The sequence below is a fragment of the Mytilus edulis genome, chromosome 2 (assembly GCF_963676685.1).
Source record: "Mytilus edulis chromosome 2, xbMytEdul2.2, whole genome shotgun sequence".
Classification (NCBI taxonomy): domain Eukaryota; kingdom Metazoa; phylum Mollusca; class Bivalvia; order Mytilida; family Mytilidae; genus Mytilus; species Mytilus edulis.
Window position 1 is genome coordinate 88,054,050 of NC_092345.1, and position 23,617 is coordinate 88,077,666.

The following is a 23,617-nucleotide window of genomic DNA, read 5'->3' on the forward strand; positions in this document are numbered from 1 at the left end:
CTATAAGTGAGCTACATCGAGAGAAACGGAAGAGCTAGAGAGCTAAGAGAGCTTCGTTGGTTAATTTATAGCGGAAAGAGCGACAATATTGCGAGCCGGAGGAGCTATCTATTCTATAAGTATTGTGAGCCAGTTGAGCTACAGCGCTAGTGAGTCTGTTGAGCTAAGAGCTACAGAGCTAGTGAGCAGGTAGATCTTGCTATATAATTGGGTCAGTAATATATATATATTGAGTCAGTTGCTATATAATTGAGATATATAGAGTCAGTAAGCCAGTTGGGCTGAAAAGTAATTGAACTGGAGGAGCTTTAATGAGCAGAGAGAATTAGACAGGAATTATAAACAAAAAGAATATATATATACAAGTCTCAGATCTCGAGAATCAACTCGGGTACGGACCCCAGACACGTTACGTCACCATCACCAAAACAGATAATGTTGCCATGAATTCTATTCTTGTCTTTAATGTTGAAGAGCGCCCTTTGTTTGACATGCACTGCAGCCAATAGACTAAGGTGAGTGACACAGGCTCTTGAGAAACTCTATAATGTTTAGTAAAATCCCATAACTTAGAAACGTAAAACCAATAATTTCTAAAAATTCGAAAGGGATGATATACCTCAATAAACAATTCACCGAAGTTTCATGTAAATTGGTACAGCGTTTTTGAGTTTTTGTCCGACATGCTGACGATGGACGAATGGACAACGGGGTACCATAATACGTCCCGTATAAAAACTCCATGGTTCACCACGAAATATTTATTTAATTTGACAACAAAAGTACCAAAGTTGAAAGTTGCAATGACTTGTTTCCCAATCAACTATTAATAATTATGTTTAAACTAACAAAAGTACCATGAAATGAAGTTAAAAAAATTATGATTCTCCTGCACTTTGTTCTAAATACCTTTTATAAAGGATCTAATAATTTCTAATTTAATACTGGAAAGTTGTGCAAGAACGATTTCCGAACAGAAAACGTGCATTAAATTCAAAAAGGTTAGTTTTGATCAATGTAGTATTACTTAGTATGTTTTTTATGATTTATTGAGAATAACTAATATTTTCATTCATTAAATTACAGGTATAATCTAGAAAAGTCATTTTTAAAGTCTAGAATACCTTTTTTCTTATTCAAATTTTCTGTAAAAAAAAACCGGACCATTTGTCTAAAAACACGGACGATTTCATAGTTGCTCTCGAAAAAACCCGGACAATAACAAACACCGAATTTTTGGTTCAAATACAAGGAAATTGTGCTTCTTGTTGATCGAAACATGTAAAGTATTCAATATAAGAGGGGTAGTAATGTAAAAAAAACTATTATAATTACGAATTAGCAGTTAATTGAACTTATCGCATGTGTTATCACTCGAAAAAGCCAGAACTACACTCGAACAAAATGGACCGAATCACTCGAAAAACCTCGATCCTAGCTGTACACTTTACCTACCGTGATAGTGGCTTCCTTATTTTAATCATCTTTTTTACTATCAGTTCCATAATGATATTTATCAGTTCCATAATGATATTTATCAATTGTGTTAATTTTAATGGAAATAATATTAAGTTCGTCCTAACTGTTAAACAAATGTGGCTGGATATATTCGTGTGTTAGATAGTTTAACATAGATTAGACACATGCCAACGTCAAACTCTCTTTGTTCGTACTATTCTATTATCTGGTTACTGCAAGCATTGGTATGCATTAACAACCACAGTAATAATGTTCAGTTGAAATGTACCCGTAACGTACGATAACGACAAAGTAAGTTGATCAACCAAGAACTGTTTACAAGCTTGATCGGTTCAAAATATGAATTAAACCAACTATCATAACATAATAATGTATGAAGAAAAACAGAAAAGAGTTTCAAGCAAACGTTATTATATCATCTGTCATTTTTCTTTGGAAGCACGAGTCAAACTTCAATTTTAATTTTTGCCTTACTAATTTACCTGATCCGATTGGATGAATTCTACCACACGCAGCTCCAACGTTTGGATCTTTTAACATTCTATTAAGTAAGTGTTTGACTGACTGTGGGTTGAAATCAACATCTCCATCTAAAGCTAATATGAATGTGTTATCTGCCTTTTCCTTGCAGCTTTCTAAATTTGGGTTTAGTTCCGACAAATGACCAAGTAGGTAATACATGTACATGACCTTAAACAATATGGCAATATATTATACAGAATACAGAAAAACACATTTTTGGGGAGTTTTTTTTTTTATTGTTGTAGATTTTGCTATTAGGTGTTGTTTGCTGGAGTTTTTTTTTTTATAAACTGTCGATCTGGTTCATGCAAGTTGTGTTTCTAATAACAGAAATTTTTCTATGCATGTTATTATATACGATCGTCTGTTTGTTATTTTCTTTTAACTTCTTTGCAACTGAAGGAGTTCCGATGTTCTATGAAAATATGATTCAACACATTATATTCAAAAACATGAGCTTTGAAAACAAAAATGAAATGTGATTTTTGAATAGAGACAATCAGGAGGAAATATTGATGAATTATAAATCTATTTACTTCAGTTTTTGCGGTAAGTAGTTTAAATTAAAAAAAAGTATTATCTTTGTTTAAATAAGCTGATATCGATTTTCTATAAAAATAACAATATAATGTTTCAAAAAATAAGATGTATTTTCCAAAGGTTTTAAGTGAGCCTCTGTCCATTATTTCTATCCTTTTACTAGCAGAGTGTCAATAAAACTTATGTTATGAGACTACGTATGCGTCTTCTCTTCAAAATGTAAGTTTGAAAATTGACAAAATGAAATAATTTAAATAAAATCCCACAATTTTGAATTTGAGGAGAACGACGTAAACCTGCATTCTTTCACGATGCAATACACAAAAACTCTACAGATACATTTCATCCAGTGTAAATGGTCAACGACTCTACATCACACACATGTATGTTTAAGCCCCAGTCACACTATCATGTTTCGGCTATCCCGTTTTGTTACGTTTTGAAAATGTAGCGAAACGGCAATATACGTATCGATCCGTACTTAAAACGGCTATATACGCAGCTATGCGTGGATTGATACGTGATAGGTCCCGTTTGTATTGGTCTGCACAATACAAACGTGACTAAAAATAAAAACGTAGTCGGAACGTAGAAAAGCGCACTAAAACGTAGAAGGAACGTAGAAATACGTATAAAAAAAACGTACCTGATACGTACTAAAAAGACGTATTTCATTCTAATCACTCGGTGTTATTACGTTTTAGTACGTATCTGCCACGTTTCACTAGGTTTTTGTACGGTATATTACGCTCCTTGGTACGCATTGCTAGCTTTCTATACGTTATTCTAGGCATTATTACGTGTCTTCTTCTACGTATAATCAAACAACATGTATCCATGTTTCCCGCCATTTGCTAAAATATTTTGTCAGTCTAAGAGCAAGACGGACAGACAATGGATGGAATTCACAAATGATGGATTATTGTTACACACACCCATTTGCAATTAAGAATGTTGTTAATTAGGTGTGGACATAGACAAACGAATCGCAGAGTGCGCACTAAGTGGGTAAAGTATTGGATAGGTAGAAGATCTCAATTTGGTGTTTATGCATGTAGCTGTTTGACGAATTGAGATATGAAGACACTGATTCTTACATAAACTTTTTGAGAGCTAATTCAACCAAGTTTCAGGAAATTGTAATGTTAATAGATTAACACCAAGGCTACAAAAGAAAGCTACGTGGTACCGACAGTCATTACCAGTTGGTCTTAAAGAAGCAATAACCCTTCGACATCTCGCTTCAGAAGACAGTTATCATTCACTTATGTATTTATTTAGGTAGCTGCACAATGTAACACATTGTGTTACATACCAAAATTATCAAGGTGTATTCAAATATAAAGTAACTGAAACAACATTTATCTTATAGACACGTAATAGCAATGTGCACGAATATTATCGAACGTATACTCTGCAGCTGGATATTTATCGTACATGTATTCTGCTGACGTTATATAACATTGTGAAGATGTTAATAACATTCTCAACTGACCAACCTAGTACATGTACTATTTACATGTACTAGCTAGACTACTTTATAAACTGTTGATATTTATGGCCATTGTTGAAAGCTGATTGATGACTCTTTTTACCTATATTAAGATCCAGCTTTGGACTCGAACGGCAGATAGATTGGTACAAGAGATTTGTTCAGATATATAGATTCCGACAGGAGATTCCGCCAATTAAGGTCTCCCCCTCGTGGGTAGGCTGGAACTCGTGCACTTAATATCCGAAATGAAATCCATCAGGACTGAACAGTTATACCACTATACGATCACGTGTCCGTGTGAGATATTGAACATTCGAACAATTCAACTTTAAAGACAGTTGGTGAACATTCGAACATGTGAACTTTAGAATCTTCCTTGACTTTGTAATTATATAATAAAGTTATTTAATCCAACCACTGACTTCATTACACACAACACGATATTCAATCTTGTAGTACAAGTGAGATGTCGAAGGGTTACGAGAGCCACCATCTTTTACCTGGAGCTTGGTGAGACGAGACAAATCCAAAGGACATTGATGATGTGCAAGATCGGAACTATTCTAGCAAGGCAGTCAAACAACAAAGACTTTATCTTAAACACTATTATTCGACACCTGCAGGAAAAGTTCCAAGGCAAGAAAGAATGGTTCAATAACGTTTTTTTTTAACTGTTTCATCATGGTATATATGAATGATAGGTATAGGATTTTTACTTTTATTTATTGAACTTAAAATGTATCAAAAAATGTTATGATACATATTATTAAACTTTTTTTTTAAATATATTAATACCAGTTTACTGATCTTTAAAAAAAAACAATGGCACACATACGTCAACATACTAATGTATTAAAATTTTGAATTTATCAATTCAATATGTTCGATAAATTGAAAAAAAAAATCATGATTCGTGTATCCACTCAACAAAAATGTTATCTGAAAAACTCCAAAACAAAAAAAAATCTTACTTTTGTAATACAAAAAAATCAAACTTTTTAGACCCTAAAATAGGAACAGACAGATGCATTAATTTTAATAAAGTGTACCTCTAATGCAGTCTATTGATATTCTATAGTTACTTTGTCCCCTCTCTGCATTTCTGTCTTTTCTAAATTTTATTAATTAATGACGCCGTATCATAGTTCAATTGTCACAGCGTAGTCACACGTGATACTGCGTAGAATAAACGTTCAAAACCGGAGGAAAACGTGCTAAAACGTACTACAACCGTAGTGAACCGAATTAGAAACATACTGAACCCTTGCAATACGTAGTGAAACGTATGAAAACCTAGTTGAACGTGTCCCGTGTCTTTATCGAAAAACCTAACAAAACGTAACAACACGTAGAAGAACCTACCAAAACGTGCCATAAACCTAGTAAAACGTACGGACCGTTAAAAATTGTCAAAAAAATACATGAAACGTAGCATTTGTAAACGTACTAAAACCTAACTGCCGAAACGTGACAGTGTGACTGGGGCTTACGATCAATGTAATGTGGCTACGCATATGTTATTTTTTTCAAAGCCAGTTTATAAATGATACTGAATTAGATATGCTTCCTTCATACTGCAGAGTATTCCTCTTGTAAAGCTATTTAACCGTTAATTTGTATCACTTACTTGTACATTGTATTACATTCAGTGAATCCGACTTGTTAGAAAATCACATTCCCATCAATGTGTTGAAAAACATTAACATGTGCCTACAGTTTTTTTTTAAATTATATATTATTGGCATGTTCTAAGTCTCAGAAAATAAGAGCAAATCGAGAGTACGCGTGTTATTATTTCCAAAACCGATCCTCATGATAAAAATAAAATTTCGAACAGAATAAAAGCAGACAAATTTTAAGAGGTTCGATATTAAATGGGAACAGGTTTATCTTTGTAATATCAACGCATAATTAGCAGTGTTTAAATTTGAATAGAAAGAGATATTTGGTATAAATCACTGAGACATTAACCAGACGAGACAAATAACCAAAAAACATCTAGTGGCCCAAAATAAACCTATTCAACACTAAACATGTGTCTATCACACAATAAGTAAACCATTATAGGTCAAGGTACAGTCCATTTTCTAATTCATTTTACTTTTTTACTATCTCGAAATTTTTTGTGGAACGTTAAAAATTAACGGGGATAGATGTCTTACTTTAATTATGAAAGGAAGATGTGGTATGGTTGCCAATGAGAAAACTCTTTCGAGCGACCAAAATCACACAGAAATTAGCAACAATAGTCACCGTAGGGCCTTCAACAATAAGGAAAGCACACTAACTCGAGTTTGCTTTTAGCAAACATTCCCAGTCTCTTACAATAGATTTACAGTCTTCATCACAAAGTCGGCATAAATTATATGAAAAAGTAAGTCGTTATTGCTTAGCTATCTCTAAACTACATGATTGGGATGTTAACGTACTTATATATTTTATTTTATAAAGTACACAATTTTAGTACACAATCGTTCAATTTGTCTTAATGTCTTAAGCCACATTTTGGGTGTGGTTATTAAACTGATCATGTGAATTAATTCTTTATTATTTTGAATTTTAAGTTAAAAAGATATAAATGTATAAGATTATGATCCCCAAAGTTAAATATAATTATACCTGGCTCCATCTTTTCCTTGCTCGAATCTTTGTTTTGTCTTTAAGATGTATAACAAGCTTTGTGTCAAGTGGTAGTGTACATTCAATTCGTCCTCCATACGGTGTTACTAGAGTTCTGGGTTTATCAATAGTTCTTTTAATATCATACAATTTCCTAACAAAAAATAAAAGATGCCAATATTACGGTTTAATTCATTTATAAGATATACCAATTTGAGGAAATAGATTTGATTAATGCATCATTCGGACCCATATCTCGTTTCGCGCTAATTAATAACAATTTATGCTGTTTTATTATTTTTTCAGAACAACCAGAAAAAGCCGGATCCATAATGTTATTGGACTAAAAAAAGGACAAAAAAAGCCGATGGATTTGCTTGCTGAATCATATTTTCGAGGATTATATCTTAATTTTATTGAGTGACTTGTACTTTTACCAGGATATTCAGATACCAGCAGAGTAAAAATGGAAATTTCTATATGCGTTATTAGTTTGTCCGCCAGGAATGCTTTAAACTTTTGAATTTTCTTTGTTAAAGATCAGCATTTATCTTGAATTTAATGTGTTCATTATATTGTAATAAATGATAAGTCAAAAACATATGTCAGGATCTGGCAAGATTATAAAGTAATGATCCTTTTCTGTACTGTGCTTTTACCATCAATCACTTAACGACACTAGGAATGAAAAAAATTTGCCATTATTTTGTTTTCCTGCGTATTTAAATGTAGCTTAAACTTACATTTGAGCCTCCTCTATTGACTTTAAAAATGTTTTCACGTAATTGTTAACGTCTGGCAAACCTTTTGAAGATAGGGGCGATTCTTCTCTAGTATAAATGGATTCCTCAGCCACCCGGTTAGGGATTATTGGTCTTTTGGTCCCTTTGTCATTATTTTCACGTTTTTGTTTTTTCGCTGTTTTCTTGTCATCTTTCTTCTCAAATGCGTCGTCAAAAAAAATATGAACTGTAATTATAGATCAACATTAGTTTTACTTATAACTTTGGAATGAAATTGGCTGCTAGTGAATTCTTTTATATATATATATATATATATATATATATACAAAAACGACAACAAATCCGGATATGATGTAAAAAATTCACGCCTCATGTTGTGGTTTATCATCTTTGCTGCAGGCTTATTGTTTTCTATATATAGATATATATATATATATAAACAAGTCTAAATTGAAAACAACGTTCAAACCTATGATTGCGTTGGATAAAAACAGCAATTTTTATACGTGTGCATGTAACAAATTTCGTTGTAGAAGGGTCTAAATACAGCACAAACAACATTTTCCAAAAGACCAAAAGAGTGAAAAAAAATATATTTTAACAAAACGCATTTGGCTAGCAGGTAGAACAACTATGTTCTTAAACTCTGCTGACTGCCATTGGCGATTGCCAAATAAATTGATCACAAGGTGTAACAAAATGGATCTCTATATTAACTTAATACCAAGTAGGAAACAATAAACTTGCGGCAAACATGGTAAACCACAACATGAGGTGCTAAATTTTGTACACCCTATCCGGATTTTGACAATAAATGTCTATTTTGTGATATTGTGGATCGAAAAGTATTTGGAAGGCCATTTAATTTAATCAAATTTAGGATAGACTCTTCAATTTTAAAGAGTCAAAATAGGATGTACGGATTAAATAAACCAGAGAAAATATAAAATACAAGCCCAAACGAAATAAATGTAAACAAGTCTAAATTGAAAACAACGTCCAATCATATGATTACAAAATGGATCTCTATATTAACTTAATACCGAGTAGAAAACAATAAACTTGCGGCAAAGATGGTAAACCACAACATGGGGTGCTAATGTTTTTACATCATATCCGGATTTCGACAATAAATGACTCTTCAGTGATGTTAGGGATCGAAAAGAATTTGGAAGGCTATTTAATTTAATTAGATTTAAACAAGTCTAAATTGAAAACAACGTTCAAACCTATATAAACAAGCATATATATAAAGATCACTATAATAAATGTTCTTGTGTATAGAAATATACATAGATTACTAATAAATCCAACATTTCCAGTATGAATAGTTTTATTTCACAAGTACTCTCATGTTTTTACATAACAATCTTCAGGTAAAAATATCAATGAACAATTTGGTTTACGTAGAAGAGAATTGATAAGAAGTAGTGGATTCGTAAACGATAATTAACGAGCGAATTTAACAGCTAATTCCCCTTAGAGATTTTTTTTCTAGTTAAAGGTAGATAATTCGTAAGAGAGTCATTTCTAAAATCTTTAAGTCTCTAATTACAAATGCAACATAACGTACGATAAACATTTGTAAAGTTCGATTGCTTTATAAAAATTATCTGTTTGGTATTTATATGCAAACTCACAACTTATTTATTCTTACCTGAGTTCAAGTAAACCGTTATAAATAATTATTATAAGAAAAAATAAAATTGTTGGTTTATGAAAATAACTCTGGGAAAAATTACTGATAGTATCAAACTTCTTATACCTCTTAGTGCCTTCAGTTGATGACTTTGTCAATGTCTCTTTTATAATTAGACATAAGGCAACCCATTTTCACCCCTGAAGTAATCCAACTTGTCAAATCAAATGGAAATTATATAAATGAAGAACAGTTTAAGGTTTTCCAGGCATGTTATTTTCCCGAAACAACGTAAATAACTAGAAGTTGAGTTTCACTATGAAAACATTGAGTGGTGTATTAGCAAAATAGTGTGGTAACTACATGAATCGTATAAAGGATGGCAAGAAAGTTCAGAAGAGGAGAATTCAAAACCTGAAATGATAGCACGAACTTCACTTCACCAACCGGCTATTATCCTTTTAGCCCCTAATCTATTCCAAATATTAAACCAGTTATGCATTCAAAATTTAATATCATTTATATGGGACACGACACAAACATCAAAATTGACAAATGACGAAACTATCCATTATGAACTCGTTTGATGAAAAAATGGACGAATTTGAAAGAAGTACGCAAACATTTGGAAAAATACAGATTCAAAAGAAGTAGCAACGGTTTGGACTTTATAAACTAACAGTTGTTTGAAACACCAATGTTAACTAACAAATGAAAACGGAAATAGTGATTGATTTCCACAGAACTCACCAAATCGGACAGCTGGCGGAGAGAAAAAATCAAGGCAGAACAACATTTGAATCAAACCTGAATTGCATGCAGATTCAAAATTTAAAGACAGAGAAATAGTACGAAAATCTTACAGGAACTAAATTCGGTGTTCCATAACAATTTCCCAAAGAAATCAATCAAAGAAAGCCGTTGTGACCTTATTGTAAGGAAGCTCGAAAAAAACAATGGAAAAGAAATTAAGTCTCTTCTTTCAAATATAGTCAAAATTGCTAAACAACCGAAATTTCAATCAAAAGGAGCCCCTAAAATAAAGACATAACAGACAAGTTGATCTCACTTAAACCTCTAATAACAGAAAATAGTTATATTACGAAGGACCAACAAGCTTAGAGGACAGTGACAATTAAAGCAATTTGATTCAACTCGTTACAGAGTGAACAAGAACTCGGATATCAAAAGTTTACCCTCAAATAGGTGACAAGCAAAGATTATTTTAGCCTGAATTTCAAAGTTTAATGTATAAATTTGATATTCTTTGTTTCGAAGAAGCAAAACTTGATGATATAGACATTATTGAGTGAAATCTTTGTTTTCAACTATGAATAGAAAGTTTCAACTACAAATCTGTTTTTATTGCTCTTAGGTTACAAAGCATATTTAGAATGATACATTACTATAATAAAAGTGGGACATTTATTAAGATGGCTAGGGTGTCTTCCTCCATCTTGGATGTTGTCATGACTTAGCAGATAACAATCGGTCTAGATCTTTAATGTGACGTGCAAATTTCTAGAGTATGTTATTCACGTGTAAGACGTATGTTAAGAAAAACTGCATTTTACAAAAAAAAAAAGAAGGAAAAAAATATATATTTATTATTTTTTTTCAACTTTGTCACAATAGAAGAGATAATTCAGATAATGCACCCTTTGAAATATAATGTGATGTGAATTTTGTATGTAGCAAGAAAACGAATCCGGTGACCCCATTATTTTTCTTATCTAAAATCATATTGTAAGACTATCTTCTTTTAAAAATTGTTGGTGTAGTTTTAGAATTAGATTTTCCCTGCATAATCTATACAAAATCTGTAGCGTGAAAAAAAAATCACGGCGATACATACTTTTTATTACATATATATATATATTTAATATAGCATCATATAAATAACATTTTAACAAATTACTCAAACTTTCTATGGTTTTTTATTTAGACCCCAATTTACCTTTAAAACGTATCCTGTCCGTATCTGAACGTATTTATGGGTCATTGTTTAATTGATTATTCATTTGTTTCTCTTACCTATATGTTCTCCAATATATTTGTATTGTAGTCCTGTCATATGTAATGTTGCCAGTTTAATGTTATAATTAACATCGCAATTAAAGCGGGAGGTTTGTCCTTCCACAAAACCAGGTTCAATCCACCCTTTTAAATTTTAAAATGCCCTGTACCAAGTCAGGGAAATGGCCATTGTTATGTTATGGTTCGTTTCTCTGTGCATTATGGTATCTATGATGAGTTTATTTACAACCACTGGGTCGATGCCACTGCTGATGGAGATTTATTTCCCCGAGTGTATCACAAGCCCAGTAGTCAGCACTTGTTTGTGCTGACATGAATTGTCATTGATATGGTTATATTTATAAATTTACTGTTTACAAATTTTTGAATTTTTTGAAATACTAAGGCTGTTCTACCTCAGACATAGATTACCTTAGCTGTATTTGGCAAAACTTTTAGGAATTTTGGTTCTCAATGCTCTCCAACTTCGTACTTTATTTGGCCTTTTTTACTTTTTTGGATTCGAGCGTCACTGATGAGTCTTTTGTAGACGAAACGCGCGTCTGGCGTATATACTAAATTTAGTCCTGGTATCTATGAAGAGTTTATTTACAACCACTGGGTCGATGCCACTGCTGGTGGATATTTATTTCCCCGAGGGTATCACAAGCCCAGTAGTCAGCACTTTTTTGTGCTGACATGAATTGTCATTGATATGGTTATATTTATAAATTTACTGTTTACAAATTTTTGAATTTTTTGAAATACTAAGGCTGTTCTACCTCAGGCATAGATTACCTTAGCTGTATTTGGCAACACTTTTAGGAATTTTGGTCCTCAATGCTCTTCAACTTCGTTCTTTATTTGGCCTTTTTAACTTTTTTGGATTCGAGCGTTACTGATGAGACTTTTGTAGACGAAACACGCGTCTGGCGTATATACTAAATTTAGTCCTTGTATCTATGATGAGTTTATTTACATATCAATGTTGTGTTTCTGTTGTGTCCTAGTTCTCTTATATTTGATGCGTTTCCCTCAGTTTTAGTTTGTAACCCGGGTTTGTTTTTTCTCATATAGGAAAATTACTGCCCTTTAAGTGATGTTTCTTTATTTATATTACTATTAGTTTGTATTTGGAGATATCCATTTTAATTGGCTCTGTAAATTTTGTATTCTTATCTTATATTGTTTGCTAATATGGTGCTTTGTCTATATGCCTTTGTGCTTACATATTTATTTTTTTTTTATAGTGATTAAGATTAAAACACACAATGTTGACTACAGTACCCCAGTTTTCACCTAGTATGTCTTTTTTTTTTTGTTCACACATCGGTGTCAGAAAGAGACCAAAAGTTATCATCGCACTTTCCTTATTTCCCTCTCTTTTATCTATTTTTGATTATTTTAACTCGATTTTTTGACTCAATCATATCAGCATTATTGTCAATACTTAAATTCACGCCTCAAAAGTAATGATACCTTTAATATCGAGTGTTTAGATATAAAAGAGTATACATAAATTGAAAACTATCATGTAATTCAAACAGTACATTATTGACCGAAAGACATCTAACATAGACAAAACACATATACATTCGAGACAGTTAATAAATAAATATCTTGGAATAATTTATCTATATCTAACACTCGATATTAAAGGTATCATTACTTCACAGGCGTGAATTGAAATAATGACAATAATGCTGATATGATTGAGTCAAAACATCGAGTTAAAAAATCGAAAATATGGAAAAGAGAGGGAAATAAGGAAAGGGTGATGATAGCGTTTGATCTTTATCATTTTTATTCCCCACCTATGATAGTAAAGGGGCATTATGTTTTCTGGTTTGTGCGTCCTTTCGTCCGTCCGTTCGTCCGTCTGTCCTCATTCAGGTTTTTGGTCAAGGTGGTTTTTGATGAAGTTGAAGTTCAATAAACTTGAAACTTAGTACAAAGGTTCCCTATAATATGATCTTTCTAATTTAAATGCCATTTTTTTTTACCCCCATTTCACAGTCCACTGAACATAGAAAATGATAGTGTGTGTGGGGAATCCGTATACAATTGATACATTCTTGTTGATATTTGAAAAAAAAGTATTGCCTGCTAATTTATTGAATTATTATTATTGGTATCAGTAATCAATCCGACTTCATCTGATGTGGATAATTCAGAGATAGAGGACGAAGATTGCTTTAGGATTTTTTGTTTGTTTTAAACAAATTATGATTTCGGAATGACTAATTATCACAATGTTAAAATATTTTTTTAAAACTATTTCAATTTAAGCAGGTTACCGGATAAGAAATTTGTGATTTGATCGGGTTTAAAAGCTCGACATAGTATATCAGCATTACCTTCAAGGTCGTATTTCCCACTTAAGTCAGTTAAATCCTCATCTTTGATACTATAAATTTCATACTTTCTGTTATCCGGCAAATATACAGTCTTCATTGATTGCAGTGGTATATTTGTTTCATTACTAATATTTATCTGGTTACCAGCTTCCTCTTGAATTTTTTCCAGAAATGCATCCACATCGAGATGATGTCTGTCTAATCTGTTAAAAGAAGACACACATGTTCAATTTATTTTTGATTTTCTTCTAAAACAAACCAAGATAAATGATTTTGGGAAACATATGGAATATCTCTTAATGAATGATATAGCATATTTACCTGACGATATCTATAATTTCTTTTATTTGTTTTGAAATGTTTAAAAAAAAAAATTGTTATCTGTCAGTTTTCATACCGTGTTTATACGTAAAAAATAAGCAAGGTCAAATCTGCCTTCATCATCACTAACTTTCTTTGAGCGATGAGACAAACTGCTTTAAATCACAGATCACAGGCACTCGTTACAGAATAAAACTTTCCTTTGTTATACCTTAATTTACCATTAAGGTATATGGGGGAAATATTCTGAAACAAGTGACTATGTCACAGAAAAAGCGTCTTCCCAGTATTCATGAAATTGCTCTCTATTAAAGCCATATCCTGGAAATTATTAAAATAAAAACCCACTTTTTTCCTACTTTTAATTTGAGGTACAATATGTCGGTGAAAAACATTAATTGTGCTGTCAAGAATACACTGTTTCAAGTTGTAATATGCATCAAAAACTGTCCAACAACATTCGTCATTTTACTCGTAAAGGCATTTGTTTCTAAGATCGGTATGGTGTATACCATTATGCCAGAACTCAAATGAAGCAGAAAGCTGATGTAACTTATCTTCTTTACTCGACCCCTTAAGACAAATACATGAAAGAAGTATAATAACGCCTAACACAAACACAAAACAGTATACCATAGCCACCATTTTATTCCAGAAGCTTCTAACTGATGCCGATTGCTAGAGTGTAAAATTGTAATTGGGACCTACCCAAAACAATTAGAACTTTTCTGAAAAAGACTATAAATGAAAACAGAACTATATCATCTTCCTATAATGATTGAATGTTAGGAAAATTGACCAGAGTTATCTTACTTTAATCACAGAGAGGGGAAAGCAAACAATTTTTAATTTAAGCCTAATTAACATTAAAACAATTTTCCATTAACAATTAAAGTTATCTTATTGAAATATAAGGACTTTGTTAGCTAAATCTATTAATTTTATTAGATATTATGATTTTTTATGACAATAGAGAAACATGCTAAATGATAGGAACAACCTAATGTTGAATTATTTTTTTATTTTTTTGGAGGGTGGGTCGTAATCTTTTATTGAATATGAAACACGGTAAACAAAGACAGGAATGTTGTTTTGAAAATGAATAAAGCCATATCCAACACAGTAGCAAAAATAATTGCCCTTTTTCAAATTTCAAATACTATCAATTGGAGGTTATACTACATGTGTTGTTGTCTTAAGTATGCGTTGATTATATTGTTGGCTAGTCTTAAAAATTTACTGACATCATTCATAAGCTTGCTTTGAATTTTGTTAGACTTTCATACAAGTATGTTCATTCCACCATGTTCTACATAAAACAATGCCTGTACCAAGTCAGGAATATGACAGTTACTATCCATTCGTTTGATGTGGTTTGATCTTTTGATTTGATTATAGACTTTTCGTTTTGAATTTTCCTCTGTGTTTGGTATTCTTTTTATTTTAATTTTTGATTAAAACATATTGGTTATGTTTGAATGCCATATTTTGTTTTACAAAAAAACAATCGGATTGCATATTAGAATCAACCTCTTCTTGCCAACTTGCTCCATTATTCATATGAGACAGACTTCATACAGCAGTAATAAAAAAAAAACTACGGTTATCCTTCAACATAATTTAAGGTTCTATAGATGATGTCCTCTCACCATATAATTCAAATTAAAGTGATTACTGCATGCATTCATCCAATCGAACTTGAAATACAGGCTACAGTAGATACAGTTAGGTCTGCCTCATATCTGGACTAACATTTAGAAAATGACAATGTTTTCGTTCGTCCGTCTGTCCTGCTTCATGTTAACGTTTGTGGTTGATTTACAAGGAATAATATGATTTCAGCTGGTGTACTTTCCATTTCAATTTAGCAACATACAAGCATTACCTTTATATAAGGTATATATCTTCCAGTTGATACAACATTTCAGGACTGCGTTTCCTTTCGTCATTTCTTTTTGGATAGTTACTACTTACAAGAAGACCATTAAACCGAAAATTCGAAGTGATAAAATTGAAGTCATTCCTTTGTAAGATTTTTGGATGCCATTATGAGTTTCCTGATCATTATGGAATATCTGTGTCGAAGATGACCATCAGTATGTTACAATTGTCGGAGCATCTTAGATCACTCCAAGTATTTGGTTATGTTTGTATTGATCAGTCTGAATATTTCTGTGTAGCATATTGTTTACTTGTTCATCTTTGCGTCACCTTTCGTTTTTTTCCATGGCTTTGTCAGTTTCTCTTGACTAATGAATTGTTTATATCTAATTGGTATCTCCTCCTCTAGTTATCTAATCAGGAAAGGGTCTGTTGTATATGTTCTAGCAAACATTGGGTAGGGATTTGTCTTGTTCACTTGTTGGATGTAAAGTAGAGTCTTGTTTAGACGAAACGCACGTATGGTGTATTAAATTGTAAGCCTTGTACCTTTGATAACAATAATAATGTCGAAATGTCCTATTGTAATGTTATTTGTGTATTTCTCTGTCCGTAATGTTCTTGCATTTATTTGTACTGTAGTCATGCCATGTAATATTTTCATTTTAGTGTTCATCAAGTTAAAACCCGAAACCAAAATAAATGAAATTTTCGAACACTGTTGATAGGTATTTCAGATCATGCAGTTGGCAAGACCGTAGTCTATTTGATTCTTCTATTTCGTATCATATACTGCAATTTATGATGTGATATATAATGACGACATTTTAAATTGGTAATAGGTCACGGATGGCTTAAAAGGTCATAACGGACGCCTATTCCTCTATGGATTTAGAGATCATTGAATTCCAATATGTATACAAACATCCGAATTTTTCAACCAAAAGTATTCTTTTGTTTGATCTTTAATGTCAAAGTATCTGCTTTTAAAGTTTGGCGTCGAAAGCGGCGGATCTAAAAACAGGTTAAACGACTCGAGATGTTATTTCATTTTAAAGGCATGCGGCATGCCTTGTGTAGCATGTGAAGAAGGACGAAATTGTAAACATTTCATAGGTTTACAAAAATATTATCTTTGGATTCAACTTTGTACTTGTTTGGCTTTATAAATATTTGATATGAGCGTCATTGATGAGTCTTATGTAGACGAAACGCGTCTGGTGTACTAAATTTTAATCCTGGTACCTTTGATAAATATTTACACCACTGGGTCGATGCCACTGCTGGTGGACGTTTCGTCCCCGAGAGTATCACCAGCCCAGTAGTCAACACTTCGGTGTTGACATGAATATCAATAATGTGGTCATTTTTATGAATTTCCTGTTTACAAAACCTTGAAATTTTCGAAAACCTAAGGATTTTCTTATCCCAGGCATAGATTACCTTAGCCGTATTTGGCACATTTTTTTGAAATTATGGATCATCAATGCTCTTCAAATTTGTACTTGTTTGACTTTATAAATATTTTGATATGAGCGTCAATGATGCTTCTTATGTAGACGAAACGCGCGTCTGGCGTACTAAATTATAATCCTGGTACCTTTTATAGCTTCACTATTTATCTTTAACTGAACAATAAACTAACCAATTCTTTTAAAGTATTTTAAATAAACAAGGTCGTTAGTTTTCTCTTTTTTATTGTTTTACACCAATTGTTTCATTTTTTATGTCATTTTGTTTCTGGTGTAAAATTCTTATTTTTGTACTATTCTAACGGAACCATTTTTTTCTGCACCAGCTACAATTTCGACAATAATTATCTCTTCGGTCATGCTTGATACCAAATTATTTGAAAATCCAAAGCTTATTAAAATCTTATTGTTAAATTATCCTAAAAGTTTGTAAAGGAGTAGGTCCGGTAAGGACCGATTTTGGCCTCAAATTTCAGGTTCATCTGACGAAAGATTTTGTCCACTTTTTAAACACTTAAATGTCTATTTCTTTTGAATCAATTAGTTTATGTGAAAAATTTTAACTGATTATGTCATTAAAAACGATCCGATTCAAGCTCAAATATGAAAAATCTACCAAATATGCTGAAAAATGTCACTTTTAAGATGGTTTTTGTCAAAAATGAAAGTGGCCGCATCCGTGTTCATCCTCAACCTTTATATATGTTATGTATTATCATAAAATACAACTTACATTTCAATATTAAGGATGAACACGAATGCGGCCACTTTCGTTTTACACGAAAACCTTCTAAAATTTAACTAAAATGCTAGAATTGTGAATATTTCAGTAATTAAGCATGACTAAATGGTGCTAGTACCCGATATATGTGCATTGTATTGTCAAAAACAGCCCATATTTATTTAGCAGAAGCATTCTACTGTCCAATAAATAACTAAAAGTTTACATTTTAACAATTTTGTAAAACTGCTATACTTTGGGGCCAAAAAGGTGTCTTACTGGACCTACTCCTTTAACATTGTAATAAGGTCTTAGTATATTGTTTTATATGTACTAATATTGATTTTTTTATTGAACCATACCTAATAGTTATCAAAAGTACCAGGATTATAATTTTATACGCCAGACGCGCGTTTCGTCTACATAAGACTCATCAGTGACGCTCAGATCAAAATAGTTAAAAAAAAAAAAGCCAAATAAATACAAAGTTGAAGAGCATTGAGGACCCAACATTCCAAAAAGTTGTGCCAAATACGACTAAGGTAATCTACTCCTGGGGTAGGAAAATCCTTAGTTTTTCGAAAAATTCAAAGTTTTGTAAACAGAAAATTTATAAAAATGACCATATAATTGATATTCATGTCAACACCGAAGTGCTGACTACTGGGTTGGTGATACCCTCGGGGACGAAACGTCCACCAGCAGTGGCATCGACCCAGTGGTGTAAATAGTTATCAAAAGTACCAGGATTCTAATTGTATACGCCAGACGCGCGTTTCGTCTACATAAGACTCATCAGTGACGCTCAGATCAAAATAGATATGAATATTGTTATCCACTTTGTACACGTACGGTCCGACATCATGTCGGTATTTATATTTAGGCATTACACATGGTCATTATTTTATCAAACTTTTATCAAGGTGTAACACTAAATCCATTGGATGCGTGCTGATTGGTTAGATAATTGTGTCTTACCTTTTTCGTTAGTTGATTTTTTGGTGCTTTGAGTCGATCTGATGAGTTAAGCCATTTTCAATTTTAGGGGGAGGACCTTCTTAAAAATGTCGTCCATCATATTTTTTCGTTAATTGTTTTGTACATGGATCAGGCGAGTAGTTTTCATTAATTTGTTCGTATCAGGCATTCATAGCTTACTATTCGATATTGGTTTTGCTCATTATTGAAGGCTGTACGGTAAAGTATTTAAAATACCTTGTTCGACTGAAGGCTTCATCTCACCAGCACGCCATTCTGAGAAATCTGCACATGCCGAAGTTACGAAAGGAACATCTTGTTTGTACTGACATTTAGGAATGATGACAAATCAATCTCTCTTTCAAAATCAATATCTCTTTCAAAATCAGGTAAGGACCGCAAGGTTAAAATAAATGGTACAAATCTAATGTTTATCACATCTTTAAAATGCATATCCTCATTTTTTCTTCAATCTGTTATACAAATTTGCGGGAATTTGTACACTCCTGAATGATGTTAGCAAATCTAAAATGGGGAAAATCAAATCATTTTAATTTTTGTATGATGAGTTACAAAAATCCAAAAGAATGAAAACCAAATGGTTAAAATACTTTAAAAATCGTCACATTTCTGATTCACTAATTTGATAAACTGACCTGAATATTGATACTAAAAGTTGTACCATCTCGTGCATTTCTTCATGCCACATAGTGGCAGCTGCGTATATCTTTGGTTTATGTTGTTCGTTCTGTAAGTGAATTCTTTAATACCTTGCCACGCAACTACACATTTTACACATACCCCTTTCCCACGCGATTACACATTTTTACACATACCCCTTTGCCCCGCAATTACACATTTCTACACATCACAGTAAAATCGGTATTACTCTAATTTAAAGGCGAAAATAATGAAATTGTAAAAAGAAACGAGTTGCTGAAAACTTCCCCTTTGTTTTTAATAAAATTTTATGATCGAATAACGTTCAGTGTACGATATTTTTGGAGCAGACGACAGCTGTAGCAGATATTTCGGAAACAAAATGTCCGCCGTTTTTCACTGACGCTGACATGTCTGAGCAAAACAGCTTATACTCTGATGAGGGCAGTGACGACAATGAATTATCAAGTGGGGATGAATGGCTGGAGAATTATAATGCTGAAGTCGATCATGGTTCCCCTGACAATACACCCGTGGTATCAGATGAAGAGGCCAATGACGAGGACGATGCAGCTCCCGAAAATGCAGAACTTGTTTGGAGAGAAACATACGAAGAACTTGACATAGACCCCTTTATTCAGATCACTGGTCCATCACACAATCTGAACCCTAATGCCAGTGAGCTTGAGTATTTCAAGCTTTTCTTCGACGATAATATGCTTGAGAAAATTGTAAGCCAAACAAATCAATATGCAGCTCAAAATGGCCCCGACCCACTCTGGAGTGATACCACCCGGGATGAGATTTCGGCTTTTATAGGTGCTTTTTTCATAAGTTAATATTATTCAAAATAATAAGAACTATATTCCACACCTTTCAAAGTTAAAATTTACCAGAAAATCCTGTTTGCCAGATATATATCTGGTTAAATATTTGCACATACTATGTACATAAAAACACAGGCAAAAATTCCAAATTCACTTCAATTTGCCATCATAAACCTTTGCAAAGTTGAATAGACTTACCATAATTAAAGAAGAACATATACATTCCAAAGATAATAAACTAGCGAAATATAAAAATCATTTACATGCGGTTTTTAATGCAATTACACTAAAACAAAACGTCAACATGTACACGTTAGAAAAACAAAACAAAAATGTCAAGGACGTAAAATGACGTCAAAAAAATGTGTGTCACATGACGGGCACCTGTCAATACCAAAACAAAATTCCTAAAATAAGAAAGGTCACATAGTGCGCATTTTGTTTTAACTGTACATTGTTGTACATTGTTGTCACGGTAAATAAAGATCTGAAAAATTCTGAAAAGAAAAGTAAATGCTGTATTATTTTAATACGCAACATGTACTTTATTTGGTAATTTATGTTGAAACTGGAATTAGTATTTCACGTATATTTTTTCAGGGATGCAGATATTAATGGGAATAAACCAGCTTCCTGATTATTCCTTTTACTGGTCCAATAATAAGTATTTAGGGAATCAGGGGTTTAAAGAAGTCATGTCAGTAAAACGGTATGAAAAGCTCAACCAATATATCCATTGTAATGATATAGAAACTGATGTCCCTGTAGACCAACCTGGGCACGATAAGCTCCACAAGATACGCCCTCTTATTGATTCATCTCTCCAAAACTTCGCAGCACGATACAACCCAAATAAAAACCAAGCCATTGATGAGGCTATGGTGGCTTATAAAGGAAGATCGGTAGCCAAACAGTATATACCATCAAAACCCACCAAATGGGGATTCAAAGTGTGGATGAGGTGCGATAGTAAATCTGGATATTGTCACAAGTTTGATATTTATATGGGAAAGGAGACGGCTGTTGATAGTACAAAGGGTTTAGGACATCGTGTTGTGGAGAAATTGGCTGAAGATCTACATCATAAAAACCATCATTTGTATTTTGACAGTTACTTTACCTCAATACCATTATTGCAAGATCTGTTAAGCAATGGAATATATGGATGTGGAACCATTCGACAGAACAGAAAAGGCTTTCCACAAGATTTAAAGAACGCCCCGAGGATGCAAACTGGCCAGTTTGTAGGAAGACAAACAGACAATATGGTGGGCGTTGTTTGGATGGACAAGAAACCAGTTAATGTTGTGGCTTCCAATGAGTCATTGATTGAGGTAACCACATCATCATCATCAACTCATCATCATCATCATCATCATCATCGTCGTCATCATCATCATCCATTGTCGTCGTCGTCATTTTATCATTATTACATCATATATATCATCATTATCATAATTACATCCTTCTTTTTCAGATCTTTTTTCATATATTTCTCATAGCTAAGTTATAACAGGTTCTTCTTTGGGGACCCTGTGTAATACTTTAGATGAGGATATTACCCGTCCCCATCCTTATTCAGGGTAGTTTAAGGTGTAATTGGTATACGCAAACGGAACGGCATGGTACGCAGTTTTCAGGAATTTAGTATAAAGGAATTCAGTACGCATTAATTATAAAAAAAGTCTCCTTTTTACTTTTCTTTTGCAGACCAGCACAGTGTGTAAGAACGAGAAGATTGCAAATAGTATTAAGTGATCAATTCAAATTTTATTTCAGCCTTAAATGTCTTAATTATGAAAAGTATGAAATAAAATTATTTATTTTTCCAGTGAATTATTTTTTTTGTAGGGAAATACTTGCCAATGTTTTTTTTAAAGTTTTTATAGTTAAATGATTTTAATTATTTGTAGGTAGATACAACAAACCGGAGACAGAAAGATGGGACAAATGCCCGCGTTACAAGGCCGCGCGTAGTTACAAATTACCAGGAAAATTTCAGAGGGGTTGACATCTCTGATCAATTACGTGCAAAATATTCAATTGGTAGGCCATCTAAAAAATGGTGGAAATATTTAATGAATTTCATAATAGATCTTTGTATTGTGAACTCATTTATTGTAAAGGCAGAAACAGAGGTTCCGCAAGTAGCCCGTACTAAAAAGAGGTATAGGCAATTGGACTTCAGGATAAATTTGTCAACACAACTTATAGGGAATTTCGCACGATTGAGGACACCAGCACCACCAATGAGACCGCGAGCAACACACGCTCATTTGAAATTGGGCCGCAAACGTTCCACATGCAAACTTTGCACAAAAACAGGAGAGAAGAAGCGTAAAACAACACAAATGGGATGTGAAAAATGTGATAAACATTTATGTTCAGCTGAATGTCACAACACATTCCATGTTAATATTGGGATCGGAGTTGTCACGGAAGAATAATGAGTCAGAATGATTTGAAATTATAGAGCAATTCATGTTGTGCATTTGAAAACACATATCAAACTTGCCAAAATTTGTTATAAATACCATTAACATATACTTCTTGTAGAATTCAGAAAAAAGACAGAATACATGGGCTTAATTTGGTGCTGCCAAATTGTGTCAATAAATATGTAATGAGTAATCTTTCTTCTCTACTCTGTGTTCAGACCTGACATGCATGGTGTTTAATAATCAATGCTATCGTATTTTGGTATATATGACTTTGTCGTCGTTCGTCTGTTAAGTTTTGGCTCCCTTAATTTTTATTTGATTCAAAGTTATTATAAATTAATCATCTTCTTCTTTATAAGACAGTGCATTAGCTCCATTCTACAAGAGAACCATTTGATCTTGATAGCTATCAGTACACTAAAATGAATGTACAGTTGATCATCTTAAATACAGACTGAAAAAGAAAACAAAATACATACTTTATAAATGCCCGGTAACTAGGCCACCCTCTGTACCTCTGTGATTGTCACTCCGTGATGATTGATTCTGTACTTTATTTATATGACTATTAAACTTCACTACATATGATACTTATTATTTACAAAATTCAATTTTGACTGGAAAAAAATGGTACTTATTACTTACAAAACTCAAATTTGACTTGAAAAAAAAATGTCCTATTGATAATTTTCAAAACAATACTGCGTACGGTAGTAACCACACAACCGATATTTACCAAATAAAAACCATAAGATGAAGAAATGTTTAATTTGGTTCTGTTCATTTGGCCTTAATTTTCGTGAGGATCCTTTTCCTTTTTTGATGAGGTAAACACAATCAAAAATATTTACGATTTAATTTTGATTAAAATGCATAGCAAAATTTTCAAGAAATATTTTTCTTTGT

The 23,617-nt window shown here is 32.7% G+C and overlaps 2 protein-coding genes across 2 annotated transcripts in view; one reads left to right on the forward strand and one right to left on the reverse strand.

Moving 5' to 3' along the window:
• The window catches only part of LOC139513298 (chitin synthase chs-2-like), a 51,420-nt gene extending 31,876 nt beyond the window's left edge, over positions 1-19,544 (reverse strand). Inside the window, exons 1-5 of the mRNA XM_071301663.1 lie at positions 19,440-19,544; positions 13,411-13,613; positions 7,399-7,624; positions 6,656-6,809; positions 1,962-2,169 (exon numbers count right to left, since the gene is read on the reverse strand). Of these exons, the coding sequence (XP_071157764.1) occupies positions 1,962-2,169; positions 6,656-6,809; positions 7,399-7,624; positions 13,411-13,613; positions 19,440-19,492 (844 nt within the window). The 5' untranslated portion in view covers positions 19,493-19,544. The remainder of the gene's footprint in view (positions 1-1,961; positions 2,170-6,655; positions 6,810-7,398; positions 7,625-13,410; positions 13,614-19,439) is intronic.
• A 3-nt stretch (positions 19,545-19,547) lies between these two features.
• On the forward strand, positions 19,548-23,362 carry LOC139513299 (piggyBac transposable element-derived protein 4-like). Its single transcript, XM_071301664.1, has 3 exons — positions 19,548-20,262; positions 20,871-21,604; positions 22,184-23,362. The coding sequence occupies exons 1-3, from the start codon at positions 19,854-19,856 to the stop codon at positions 22,715-22,717; spliced, it is 1,677 nt and encodes a 558-aa protein (XP_071157765.1). The 5' UTR covers positions 19,548-19,853; the 3' UTR covers positions 22,718-23,362.
• The last annotated feature ends 255 nt before the right edge of the window (positions 23,363-23,617 follow it).

What these genes read in the sequence shown, in the direction of transcription:
- LOC139513299 (XM_071301664.1), top strand. Translation starts at nt 19,854, where the DNA reads ATGTCTGAGCAAAACAGCTTATACTCTGATGAGGGCAGTGACGACAAT. An exon ending in TGAGATTTCGGCTTTTATAG is followed by an intron (nt 20,263 to 20,870) that starts GTGCTTTTTTCA and finishes ATATTTTTTCAG; the next exon opens with GGATGCAGATATTAATGGGA. An exon ending in CCAATGAGTCATTGATTGAG is followed by an intron (nt 21,605 to 22,183) that starts GTAACCACATCA and finishes AATTATTTGTAG; the next exon opens with GTAGATACAACAAACCGGAG.